Below are 13,921 nucleotides of genomic sequence, written 5' to 3' on the forward strand. Positions count from 1 at the left end.
GGGTTAATTTGCATATGTGAGGGGTTTCAGGAATGCAGCTCCAACCTCCAACCCCCTTCAGGAGAAAACAGTCTTTGATCTTCTAAGACCATCTGGAAGCCTTAACTGTAGATCTGACATGGACCAGAATTAAATTGTCTCCAGGATTCAATTTAAATCATGGGAAACCCTGGAGGTGTCAACTCACATGAGAAGGACAAAGGGTTGGGACTGATTGCCTGCGGAGAGGGATCCGGGCGGCTGTGCTGGACCCCCATGGGGACACCGTTGGTGGTCGGACAGTGGTCCGTCTTTGAAATAACCCCCCTGGACGTTTGAAGCAGGAAGCTAGGACCAAATGCTGTAACTCCTAACGTGGGCTGAAGGAAGTAGGCGGGCTCCTCTGTCAGCCAATCTCCAGCGACCAGAGGCGGAGATTCGGCGGCCATCTTGCTCCCGGGGGAGGATGTTCTGACCACATGCTTAAAAGTCTGAACTCAAGGAATTTTCCTGTGTCTCCAGACAAGCTGCATGTGAATTCGGAATGTAACCTCTTGCGTATTGCAGGCCTTGATTTTGGACACCCAGATCGATCTGTTTTTACTCTGTTTTTAGAAATATTGTTAGGGAATAAATTTGTTAAACTTAATCCGGCCAAATCCCGTGGTTTTCTTCTTCTCGACTTTATTGAACATGCAACAAGGAAAGTAATCTCAAAGCGACAGAATATATTTTCCAACAGGATAAAAACAGATTTTTAAATATTTAATCAAATGAACCAATAAATGGATTACACTAATTATATTAATCAGTTAAAAAATGTTAAAAATGTGCTGAAGCACCCTAATAATGTCCTGTGAAAATTGGACAGTGCTTGGAGCAAAAATAAGGAAGATGTAATATCTAGAAGAAGAAAAAACATTTTTGCTCAATTTAATGTTTTGTTCCTGTAATTAACAAGTTTTCCCATTGTTTTTTATTCACAAAACAATAGGGATCATTAAGACTTAAAATGTTAATAACTTACTTAATTTCAAGTCTATTGAGCAAATTTTTTCTTTAAATTTTGTTCAGAATTGTTCTATCATATGTGGTCACATTTATCTGACTGGTCCTTAAAATCTTTTGTCTTGTGGTCCCTACTGTGTTAGGGAAAGGAGGTCAGAACTCTGATATCCACTATAGAAACCTGAGAGAATCAGCTGCTGATAAAGACTCAATAAAACCCAAATCTGAAGGAGAAATCAGTGAGAGATGAACAAAGGGCTTCTCTGTTTCTTTGATGAAGGTGACATACCTATGTGGTGTAGCTGCAGCTGTGGTTTCCAGATGACATCCAGCAGTCTGCGCTGACGACAGAGCTCCTGCTCGTACTGGACGATGGTTCCTTCACAGAGTCTGCAGATTTCTTCAGCAGCAGCAGCTAGTCGCTCGCTGATCAACTCTCTCAGAGACTGAAGGGAAGACATGGTTCCTGCTCCGATCTTCAGCTCCAACTCCCACAAACACCGCCGTCCTCTTCACTGCAGCTCCGATCGATCATATGCTAGTCTCACAATCACAGCAATCCACGTTGTCTTTCCGTTCAACACTTCTTCACTCATTTACGACACTTTGGAAAATGCTGAGAGTTCCCACACGAACCACGTATCGTCCTTTCTGTCCAAAAACCTCACAAACGTCCCAACAAAACACCACCGACCTCTCAACACAAGCTAACGCTGCTAGCCTGCTAACAAGCTAACGCTGCTAGCCTGCTAACAAGCTGCTAGCGCCTCGTGCTGTTCTTCTTCTTTGTTTGACTAACAGTGTCATGGTGCTTTAGCGCCACCAGCTGGTGTGGAGTGTTGTCTGTTTCTCTTATGATGTGATGGTTGCAAAAAAGCCCTTTTAACTTGACTGGCAAATAAAGTATAAAGTGAAGGAATTTATATTTTTTGGTAATTTCATTAGGGTTGTCAGTCTTAAATTTTTAGTACCTTGAAGATAAGTCATTTGTATGGAATTACATATCTGCCAATAATTGAAAGGGCGTAAAGACAACTAAGCAGGCGTATTTAGGAACTGAGTGAGTGAACCTTAAAACCGCGCAGGCGCAATCCTAACTGAGCAGTGATCTTGCGCCGTCAATTCCTTTTTGCGCGCTCATGTAGATTTACGCTCAGTGTTAAGGGGGCGTTTTTGTCACTTTTGGGGCAGTAACCTTTCTGGTTGATCTGATTGGCCAAAATTTGCATCTCTTATCGGCGAGGCAGAGGGGCGGTACTTTCATTTTTCAGTGGGGGGGTGACAGGCATGCGGCTCTTTTCCTCTTTTCATATTTTCTATATTCAGTACTTTCACAACCATAAGGTGAAAGTCTTACATTTTCTCCAAAATGTACAGAGCGGCCCTAATGTGTTGTTGTGTGACTTTGGTAAAGAGGATCTAGGAGAGAACAGCAGGTGAATGATATGGAGAGAGGAGAAGACCCCCCCCCCCCCCCTTCAGGGTACAAAAGTGCAGATATGTGCATAATGCAGAACAACGTCGTTTGGAAACCCTGGAAATGCAAAGAGACACGATTATGAGGCATAGTTTAAACTGCAGCTATCAGCTACGCGGAGGAACACGGGAATAGAGCAGCTGCAGTTCGGTTAACTTAGATCTTCATAGATTCAGACTTCCTGCTTCAATAACTCTTCTGATAAACTTTCAAATGTGTCAGCAAGTATGTCAATCATTTTGTATTAACACAAAGAGTGAACCACAAATGCATTTTTGAATAAAAAATATCGTTTTTATTGCCTTTTAATCAGAATTGTTCGTTTTAAGCTGTGAATGCAAACAGTGCAGCAGCCGGCTGCCAAGGGACCGTCAATAAAGTGCAACGTCTGTGAAACAGCATTCTGTAAAAATCAGTGAACTTTTAAAAAGCGAATAAATGTCTATATTTATATGAATTGGTAATGAAGACTTGTCAGCATAGTCATGCTACATTATTATTATACTAAATTTTGTTAAAAAGTCAACCTCTATTTTATTGCTTATAGTTTTAAAATTTAATAGAGATATGAATCATAACATAAATGCTCAATAGCTCTGAAGATGCTGTAGTTACTGACACAAAACTTCCTGTACTGACTAATCATGACCTTATTTTCCTACTACAATAAAGATTATGTAAAAATATTCTGGCATCTTCAGAGCTTTTGAGGATTTTTGACCAAATCTGATCCATTTGTAAATATGAAAAATTCCTAAAAATAAACATTGTACAAACAACTATTCACATTATTTTTTTTAGTATGACAATAAGGTCATGTCAAGTTACTGATAACTTTAGTCATGATTCATATCTATTAAAATTTGAAAAAGTAAATACAACAAGATAAAATCAAGATGAACTTTCTTACAAAATATGTATTGTAACAAGAATATGCTTCATAATAATTTTATGCATTTTTGTGAGATTATTGATTTTTACACAGTGGTGTTTCACAGTTCACAGAGGTTGCACTTTGTTGACGGTCCCTTGGCAGCCGGCTGCTGCATGTCTGCATTCACAGCTTAAAGCGAACAATTCTGATTAAAAGGCAAAAAAACAATCTTTTTCTTCAGAAATGCATTTGTGGTTCACTCTATGTGTTAATACAAAAGGATTGAGATACTTGCTGACACATTTGAACGTTGATCAGAGGAGTTATTGAAGCAGGAAGTCTGAATCTTTGAAGATCTTTCTAACTTATCGAACCTCAGCTCCCAGAGAATTTAAAATAATGAATCCATGGTTCACAAGTGAGGACGCTGGAAAACCAACTCCAACAAGACAAGAAGACGCAGCAGCAGCTGAGTTTCCGCGGAAAAGGAAAGGCCTGTGTTGGAAGATCGAGGCTCAGCGCTGCTACTTCCAGCAGATGACCGTGAAATGCTGTCCATCCTGCCCCCTTTACCGGGACGCAGCGCCGGCAAGTTACGCCACACTTCTGGGGCCTCATTTCTAAAACTTTGTGTAGGATTTGCGTCAGAAGTGGCGTACGGATGAAACATAGGACGTGCGTACGCTCAGAAATATTCGGATTTATAAAACCGTGCGCACGCACATCCTACGCATCTTTCCCTTAATAAATCACAACCAATTCTAAATGCAGCGCAGCTTTTGCGGCTTCATGACACGCCCATAGTTGCCCATAAATAGTCCGTGAAACGCCCACAAACAGTAGCGGTTTTAGGCACGGGCCATACGGGCGATCGCCCGGGGCGGAAAAATGACGGAGGGGCGGCGCCAGCGGCTCAGCTCTTGTAAAATACTTTATGCACCACTATTGGTTTACTTATATCACAGAGTTTGTAACAGCCTGAAACCTGGCGGAGCCCCCGCCCCGCAGCTGCGCTCCCTCCTGTCTTTGAGAAGTAGACGCAAATGTGTGTGAGAAGGAGAAGGGAGGGGGCGCGGGGTGAAGAAGGAGAAGGGAGGGGGCGCGGGGTGAAGGTTGCAGGCTGAGAGGTGAGCACGGAGCGCAAAACGCATGCGCAAATCTGGCTGGATCTTCTTCCAGGGGGGCAACGGTCGCGGGCCGCGGCCCAGTGCTTGATGAAAAAATAAAAATTGCGCCGCCATGTAGCGAATTGGCGCCCCTGGGTGCAGCTGCACGCGCTCCTTCTGGAAATGTTTGACGAACGGGGGGGGGGGGGGGGGGGGGGGGGGGGGCGCTGCGGGTATAAAAAGGTATAAAAAAATCATGCTTTTTTGGTTATTTTGGTGTGAAATGCCCAAATAAAAAATGGAAAAACAAAAAAAATTCTTCACTTAGATGAGAGTTGGTTTAGTCGACAGACTTGATACCTATGTCAGGACATTTATGTTAAATGCAAAAACATCTGAAATATGGACAAAAAAGGTCAAAATTGGTGCCCAATTTAGAAAGAAAAGAGAAGAAGAGGAGAAAAGAGACAAAGAAAAGGGTATTATCGCATAGCTAGATGCACGTTTTCTAAATTCTAATGCTACCTGCCCTACAACAACAACAACGTTGCAGAAGAAAAATCTCTTGTTTGGTCTATCATGACCAAAACTGAATCTGGGGGGGACCGGAGCGCCAGATGCACCGGGTGACACGCGTGGTTCCCAAAAGCCCGGCGTTTTTTTGTGCTAAAAAGGCAGACGCCGTAAATGCTGTAGCCTCACATCCTCAGACCGTGGCCGAAATAAAAAAGAAATGAAAGAAATGGTCGGACATCAAAGTCGAGGCGAAAAGACGTCTACCGCCGCATCGCCAGAGTGTGTCTGCCACGGGTGGGGGACAGGGGACACCGGAGCTGAGCCCTCTTGATGAGAGACTGGCGACTATTATTTGGGGAATCCCTTTAGTGGAGTGGTGACCGAGGCGGAGGGGGACAGACGCGCCAGATGCACCGGCTGACACGGGTAAAAGAAATAATTCAAATGAATGCAGTCAAGTCACATGTATGCAGTCTACACAATTACAGTTTATTAATATAGAACAATTTTATTTTAGCTGCTGGGTTTTCCAGCGGGGCCAGTGGATGCTGCAGCTGAGCAGCCGTCTGGACCCAGCGTCTCCACGGCACTCAACCCTCCAGCAGTGGACGTGTCCTCACCGATGCAGTCCTTGAAATGCAGAGGGAAGTCATTAGTTCAGAGAGTTGAGAGACAAGGAGTTGGGCGAAATCAAGACTGACTGAAATAAACTGCACGATGAGGGAATTCTTAAATAAATAATATTTTCCAAACTTCTTGTTGTTCTTTACAAGCGACGCATCACTTCCAAACGCTGGCGCACAGCAGCAGCATTTGGCTCAAATGCGTGGGGATGGGGTTCAGGGTCGGGGCCAACACAGCAAACGGCGCCAGGGGGTAGAGGCACGTTTTTAAGCTATGCCACATTGTGTAGCACAGCACATGCCAGCACGATTTAGCACACACTGTCACTTTCACGTGTTTCTTCCATCTGCCGACGGTGTCGCCGTTTCTCATTTCACCCGTTTTTGTGCGTACGCCTGGGTCAGAGCTTGCGTGGAGGACGAGTAAGCCCTGGCTGCAGCCTGCAGAATGGGTCATCATAGTGGAATGCTTTGATTGCAGAGGAATGTGAACACGCTGTGGAATGTTAACCCCGCCCACGCTGAGCCCGTGCATTTGATTCACCTTTGTCACAGCAGTTGTGATTGCAGGAAAGGGGAAGAATCAGTGGAGCACATTTTGTGTCATTGTGAATTGTATGAGGAAGAAAGAGAACAGAAGGAGGAAAATTTGAATGGTGCAATTTTTTTTATGTATCACTCAAAAAAATGATTCAAGCTCCTCTTTCATGTAACACAATAAAATTCTGTATGTTTTATTTAAAAATATTTATTTTAAAAGATTGTATCTACATTTAATTGACCTAACACAAAATGTATTAATCGTTTCCCCTATAACTCCAGTAATCCAAAATAATTGAGTTCAAGTAAGGGGCATGCTGTTGAATGCTGTTTTCCTGTTTCTCTTTATTCTTTTTGCCGTCTCACGGCTACAATTTTTCACCTATTTTAACCATTGAACTTTTAAAATGTTCAACTCCTTCATCTAATGTAATGCCTGGTATGACTATTAGTCCTTCAAATCCTTCGACTTTTCAAAAGTGAAAACTTTAGTTCGCTTTTTCCACGTAAAAAACGAAACTGTGGCATGAAATCGCTTCAACTCGGCTTCTCCCAATAAGAGGAAAGACGATCATGATCACATGCGTGATCACCGGAGTGATAGCTCAGTGGCTTAGATAGCGGGGTAACAACTCAGAGGTTCTGAGTTCGAACCTAGCCTTAGACCGTTGTTGCTTACTTTTTTTTCCTTTGCCTTTCTTGATAAAATTTAGTTCGACTAACTCGATTATATTTCATTACATGGAAGAATTTACTTTGAGGTGGGGTTACTCATATTTATTGGATGTAAATCCTGACAAAACAATTAAATTGAGATCATCCAATGAGTTATTTTTTGAGTCTGTGAGGCCAGACAGAATTTATTAATTCCCTAATACATGCACATGGAAACTTGTAAAAGGCATAAGAAGGCAGGAATCATGGTAGAAATTCCCTAATTCAATTAAATATTTTTATTTTATTTTAGCACATACAATGAAAAAGGGATCATGAATACAAAGAATGCATTAGGATAATACTAAACTTTAACAAAAAAGACTAAGCTAAACTGATATCCCTGCCCTTAGACCCCCCCCCCCCCCCTTCACAGTAAGGAAAAACTCCTTAAAAACCCGTAGGTGGCAATATTGCACATGGAAACTTGTAAAACCACCAAAGAAGAAGACGGGCTCAGCATGGGCGGGGCTAACATTCCACAGCGTGTTCACATTCCTCTGCAATCAAAGCATTCCACTATGATGACCCATTCTGCAGGCTGCAGCCAGGGGTAGTTGGGGAGGACCGCACATTTTCCCGTCAAGTTTGCTTTTTATAAATCTCAACTATTGCGTGGAGAGTGGCGTGCGCCTTCTTTTGTGCATACGCAACGTTTATAAATGAGGCCCCTGGACTGCAGGACTTAAACTTGGCCTGAGGCGTCTGCTTTCACTGTTCTTTGGAGCCGCATAGGAAAGAGACGGACTCTGATGAGGAAAGGGAAGCCGGTGTGTCTGATAGAAATCTAGTCCAGCTGTTTCAGATGCAGAAGATGAGGACTTTGATGGATTAGAAATGCTGATTAATGACTGAAAAAATAAATCACAACCATCTCAGTTTTGCGCTCGCTGCCTTTTTTAAACACACACCAGCATGCACGTTTCACCGGTAAGTGTGTTAACGTTTAATACAGAAAACACTCAAAACTGAAACGGCCCCGTTTAATCCAGTGCTGTTGTAAGGAGAGTAGGGGGTTATGGGAAATAATATGGCTTTAATTGTGTGTGTGTCTGGCAGGTCAGTGTGTGGTGTGGCTCTTTGACTATCACAGATAGAGATGTCGGCTCTTTGTGTCAAACTTGTTTGCCCCCCCCCCCCCCTGTTAGAGGCAATCATAGGAAAAAAACGCGGATGTAACGTGGATTAAAACATTAACGAACGACCCAAAACTAAGGTAAGAAAGTGCAGCGGGTTTATTTGTGCTGTATGTTTTTCTCATGTAATATTCACTGCATTTGTTACCGTTTTAATGCTTTTAATCCAAATTACAGCCGCCGTTCCTTTTCTATTAAAGCCCCAAAATTAAAGTCCCGCCCCGCTGCTTGGCATGCAAATTTCAGCCAATCAGATCAACCAGAAAGGTTCCTGCCCCCAAGTGACAAACACTCCCCCTTAACACTGAGCGTAAATCCAGGTGAGGGCGCAAAAGAGAATTGACCGAGCAGGATCACTGCTCAGTTAGGATTTCAGCCGTTCAGTTGTAAAATACGGGGTCGCTTGGTTAGAATTGCGGCATCACAGTTTTAAGGTTCACTCACTCAGTTTCTAAATACGCCCTCTTAGTTGTCTTTACGCCCTTTCAATTTTTGGCATTTATGTAATTCGATACATTTGCTGAAGTGTGTGCTTTAACATCCTTTCAACTCTGAAGTTGCTTCCTAAAGTTGCATATGTGAGAGGTGTCAGGAATGCAGCTCCAATCTCATCCCCCTTCAGGAGAAAACAGTCTTTGATCTTCTAAGGCCATTTGGTTGTAGGTCTGACATGGGCCATAAATTAACTATGTAGCTGTGGGAACCACTTCAGGCATCCGCTCACGTGTGGAAAACAAAAGCTTTATGATCTGTTTTTATTCTGTTTTTAGAAATATTGTTGTGAATAAATTTGTTAAACTTAATCCGGTGAAATCCCGTGGTTTTCTTCTTCTCGACTTTTTGAACATGCAACAAGGAAAGTAATCTCAAAGCGACAGATTATTTCCTACAAAAGTAAACACTTTATTTTCAGGAGAAAATAAAAACGAAAATCGAAATAGAAAAAACTTTTTTAGAGCTGTTGCTACGTCATCACACTGTCTCATTCCACTGTTCAGGTTTGACTACAAAACACAAGAGACTAACTAAACCTGATCACATTTGTTTATTGTATTTCTAAACTACAGTCATGAATAAAGAAATTTATTAGGTAAACAAGTAAACAAAAACAAAACAAAAAAAAGAAATTTCAAGCAAAAAGATCCTAAGAAACCTGTTTCTAAAGAGAATAATAACGACTATTAATAAACATTCTTCACCTTCATGGTTGAAGTCAGACAGAAGAAGAGTTTGGTTTGGATCCTTTCTTCTAGTCTCTTCTAGTTCCAGGTCTGGTTCAAATAGTGGAATCATCCAAAAGGATGAAAACAGTCCTCCAAGCAGACGTCAGATTGAAAAGCTCATCAAAGAACACATCCAACTAGCCAATCAGCAAAGCACTGACAAGCTGGACTTGTGCTCTCCTTCGGTGAAGAACCTCCTCCTGCTGCTCCTCCATCTTTAGCTCTGACTTTGGAAGTCTTAGCTCCTCCTCCTCACCATCACTGTGACTGTTGACGTCTTCCAACTCCTCCAGAAAGCTGTTTTCTGATGAAGCTCTAACATCTCCTCCCTGTTGCTGCTTTCAGTCCAAACTCACTCTGTTCATGTCAATTCACTCCAGAGAAAATCCTTTTTCTGGGAAGAATTTGCTCCAAGTTTTCCTCCAACTAAGAATCTGCAAACCCAGATGAGAACTCCCAGCAGGAAAAGAATTCATCTGCAGGAAACTAGAAAAAGGCCTTTTTGTGGGAGGAAACCATTCCAGATCTTTACAAACACCAGAAATCCCAACTTTTCCTCCACTTAGCCTGAGTTTGGGTTCCAGGAAGCGGTGTGTGTTCAAGCTCCGCCCCCAGCAGCATCTCATGAAGCCCCTCCTCCAACATGAGGCCACTGGGGAATTCTGAATGAACCTTTACATTTCAACAGAAATTTAAGCTAAAAACAGGAAAAAAACTCTCTTCATGTTTGAAAACAATCAAACATTCAAACAGGAAGAGAAAACAACGTTTGTCAGGAAATCAACAGATTTGATTGATTGTAAATCTTCTTCCTGTTGGAGTTTGATGAATGGAAGTAGAATCTGTAGAAAGTCAGTTGATGTTTTCCATTTCAGTAAATGAAGGTTTGATCTGCAGATTTCCTGATCACTTTCTGACTGGGATCCAGACCTGATCTAGACGTGACTCATGAGGAAGCAAACAGCACAGAAACTGCTCTGAATGTTCCCTCTTCTTCACTTTCTGTCTGACTGCAACCATGAAGGGACTTGAACCCTCAACCTTCTGATCCATGAGGCCACATGGTCTGAGAGAACATCCAGGTCCAGCTGCAGGTGGAGGACAGCATCATCCAGCCGTCACAGACTGGGGGCGGAGCCTGGAGATGACTGCTGAAGGTCAGAGGGCGGAGCTTCATCAGGATGAAGGTGCTGCTTGGATTCTGCTTTGATGTCCGTCTGTTCCTAATGTTCATTCCCCGCCATCATTGAAAGCTTTTGGAATAGTCCCTAAAGCCAGCGATCGGGCCGCTTTGGAGCATGAACTCATCACTCGGTGTCACGGTGGCAGAGAGATGACAGATCCCAAATCTGAGGCTGAAATGATTACGTCCTACCAGCTACACTCTGGATTTGGGACCAAAAACCTTTGAAGATGTTGGAGCATTGTTGGAGAATAGACTGACAACATTTGTTTGGAAGAAAGATTGACCTTTGACCCCTCCCTCATGTGTTCCACATCCAGCTGCAGACACACCACTACAGCTCACATTCCACTTCTGATCCAGCAGTTAGAACCAGAGCCTGCATTTGCAGCAGGTTCCAACCCACTGACCACTGATCCACACAGGGGGACGTCCTAAGGGGCGGAGTCAGCCACTGGAGAGAGCAAAAAGGAGAAATGGGGGTCACTCTGGGCCTCTCTGTGTCTGGACCTTCAGAGGGACAGTGGTTTGGTCCAGAACACGGATGCTAAACTAGCTCTCTGGAAACTTGAACTTGTTGAATGGGAAACTTCCTGAAATCTTCTTCATCTGTTGACTTGTTCTTTCTTCATTTGAATGAGCTCAGTCCTCTCCCAAATCCAACTCCATCTATCTTCAGTGCTTTGGACTGAGTTGGAGCAGAACTAGAGCTTTCTCCAGATGTCCTAGTACTTTTAGATCAGTGTCTTCCAATATTTGGAGCCCAGGTTCACTTCTTTCCGTGACAAAAATCCCAAAAGGCCTACCAGCCACCAAATAGTCAGAAAGCAGAGAAACTTGGTGGTCTGCATTGATGAGAAACCAGTCCCTCCAGGATGACACATGGCTTTTTGGAATCGTTTCACACTCAAACAAACGGGAAGTTGTGCTTGTTGTTCTGAGAAAATGCAATCAAATGTGTGATTATGGTCAATGTAAATGTTTAGATAAAGGCTGTAGGGGATTCAGGGATTGTGGAGCGGTTGTTGTTTCCTTCTGGGTTAAAGTGCAGTTTTGTGTAACCTCCCAAAGAGGAGAAACCCAAAAAAGAAAGAAAAAGCAAAGAGACAGGTGGAAGCCATCATGAGATTCCTTTCAAACAGGAAGTTCTTTGTCATTTCATGCACTAGTTTCATTTAGCTCTAGTTGTTGAACATTCTAGAAACTCCTAAAAACATTTTCTGTCCACTTTAAAACCATCTGGGGCTGACTTGGCCTTGCTCGCTGGGATACGGCCAACATCCAGAAATCTACCAACAGACATTTTTAGCTCTAGTTGTTGAACATTCTATGTTTGGAAGAGGCAGGCTCTTCTAAAAGAAACTAGCAGGAGCCCCAGCGCTGGTCTTTGCTTGGATTTGGTTTAGACTTGTTCAGAGTCAAATGCATGTTTTAAGGGGAGGAGGATTATTTTGTTGTTGCTGTTTTTGTTCCTATTCTTACAATCCACTATATGTCCCGTGTTGAATTCTACTATTAAAATGTGGGAAACAAATGTTTATCAAATCCAAATCCATCCAAAAGCCTGGAGACTGGATGGCCGTGGTCCTCCCTTTGACCTGGACACTGGTTGCCATGGCGACCTGCACACTCACCAAGCTGGAACTTAGAAGAAGAAAAAGAGACCAAAATGATTGATAAAGCAGGTTTTCCAGGGAAATCCCACAAAGTGCTTTCCAAGCTAGAACTAAGAATATCCAGCATGCATTTGGAAAAACTCATTAGCTTCTTGTGAAAAATGATGAGTCATTGGAAAAGCAATCTATGAATGCTCAGAAAACTTCCTCTAAGGTTGTGGTTGTTTGGAGAAGTCCTCCTCTTCAAAGAAGTTCTCCTGACCATCTTCAAAGCCACTTTCTGCTTTTTCAAACGCTACTGTTCAACAAAAACTTGGTTTCTGCCACCAAACCAACCTTAGACACTGAAACAGAATGAATCCAATGCAGAAATGTGTTGACACCTTTAATTCAAAGCTTCAATCAGTTTGAATCTCATGAAGAACATTTCAAAAATCCACATTTGGATCAGGCGTCTTCATCAGAGCACAACTCATGTTTCCAGGACTGTGACTCACCAATAGATCCTCATTTCCTTTACACAATCTGTTTCCATCATTTGGATTTTTCATCAAAACTTGAGTTAGAAAAGAATTGTTGCCCCAAAATGTCCAGTTTGAATAGTCTACAGTTTGTTGTGTTTGGTTGCTAGGTAACAGGGTCTTTAATGTCTATGATGTCATGGTGGCTTTCAGAGTTGAACTCCTGAATATGACGGTAAACATTTGGATTGAACAAAAATGGGATTGAAGCTCATGCTAAATCCTGATGTCAATGCTGAAAAAACCTCCTCCTAGATTCTGGTTGTTTGGAGAAGTCCTCCTCTTCCAAGAATTCCTGAAAAAAGCCCTCATTTCTCCTGACCATCTTCAAGGCCACTTTCTGCTTTAGTTTAGTCCAAACTTGCTTTATGCTGACAACATTTACAGCTTGAATCCATCTGAAGAATCCAAGGAAACAAACCAATCTAAGTCTGCATTCATGCCACTTCAGAACCAACAAAGCATGTTTCCAGGACGCTGACTTACCAATAGAACTTGGGATTTCCTTTGCAGAATCCTTCTCCGTGTGTTTTCCTTTGTTTTTCTCCCCAAAACCTAAAGCAGAGATTTTTGCTGAGCTGCAGAACAAACGTCTGACTGCTTTAACCGCCGTTGATGGTTTGTTGTGTTTCCCTCTATAGCTGCTATGGTCTTGGTATGGTTGCTAGGTAACGCTGTCTTTGATGATGATGATGTCAGAGTGGCCTCTAGAATGGACTTTTTTCTTGTTTCATGTTGATTTCTTTGACTGTTGTGTTAATAATATCAACAGTTCTCTTTCGCCCTCTGGTGGTTCATCAGAGAAGCCAAACTTCCAAAGAAAGTGAATCAATAAACATGAGCTAATTCTTGATGCAGGTTTGAAAACACAGATGGAAAACAGCATCAATACAAATATTAGTCAATGTTTCCTTGAATGGAACAATTCAACTGATCCATCAGATCTCACTAGCAACAGAACCAAACCTTCACGTGTTGCAGCAACAGTTTCCATGTTTGGGAGGATCTTCTGAAGAACTGCTCAGTTCCAGATCACATCATGATGTTTGATGTTTTCTTCATTCCAGGAAATCATCTGTGTCTCCTTTGATCTGTGCTAAGTCAGCACTTTGACTTCTTTTCAACTTTAGATCCATCATTTACAATCAAGGATTTATTGATAAATATCATTTATTGACAGAAAATAAAGAGTGAATGTATTTATCATCCAGCAGTGATTGTGGTGTTTGTAAGTCTTTTATTTTGAAATTCCTCAAGGATGATCATCATGGTGGGATTTCTAGATCTGCATGAACTCATCCTGAATCCAAAAGACACTGGAGCATCAAAGAATCCAACCCAGCTCTGCCAACATGAGGCTCTTACTTTGAAAAGTCTCAGACTTCCTGCTGCTGCACTGACAGAT

General features: G+C 42.3%; 2 protein-coding genes across 2 annotated transcripts in view; one reads left to right on the plus strand and one right to left on the minus strand.

The window, feature by feature from the left end:
* Positions 1–1,769, minus strand: part of LOC144986858 (uncharacterized) — a 164,985-nt gene extending 163,216 nt beyond the window's left edge. The window contains exon 1 of the mRNA XM_078935382.1: positions 1,277–1,769. Coding sequence (XP_078791508.1) covers positions 1,277–1,448 — 172 coding nt within the window. The 5' untranslated portion in view covers positions 1,449–1,769. The remainder of the gene's footprint in view (positions 1–1,276) is intronic.
* Positions 1–13,921, plus strand: part of LOC144987176 (uncharacterized) — a 427,194-nt gene that overhangs the window by 310,591 nt on the left and 102,682 nt on the right. The window lies entirely within an intron of this gene.

Source organism: Oryzias latipes, chromosome 2 (genome assembly GCF_053564925.1).
Source record: "Oryzias latipes strain Hd-rR chromosome 2, Olatipes_Hd-rR_3.1".
NCBI classification, from domain to species: domain Eukaryota; kingdom Metazoa; phylum Chordata; class Actinopteri; order Beloniformes; family Adrianichthyidae; genus Oryzias; species Oryzias latipes.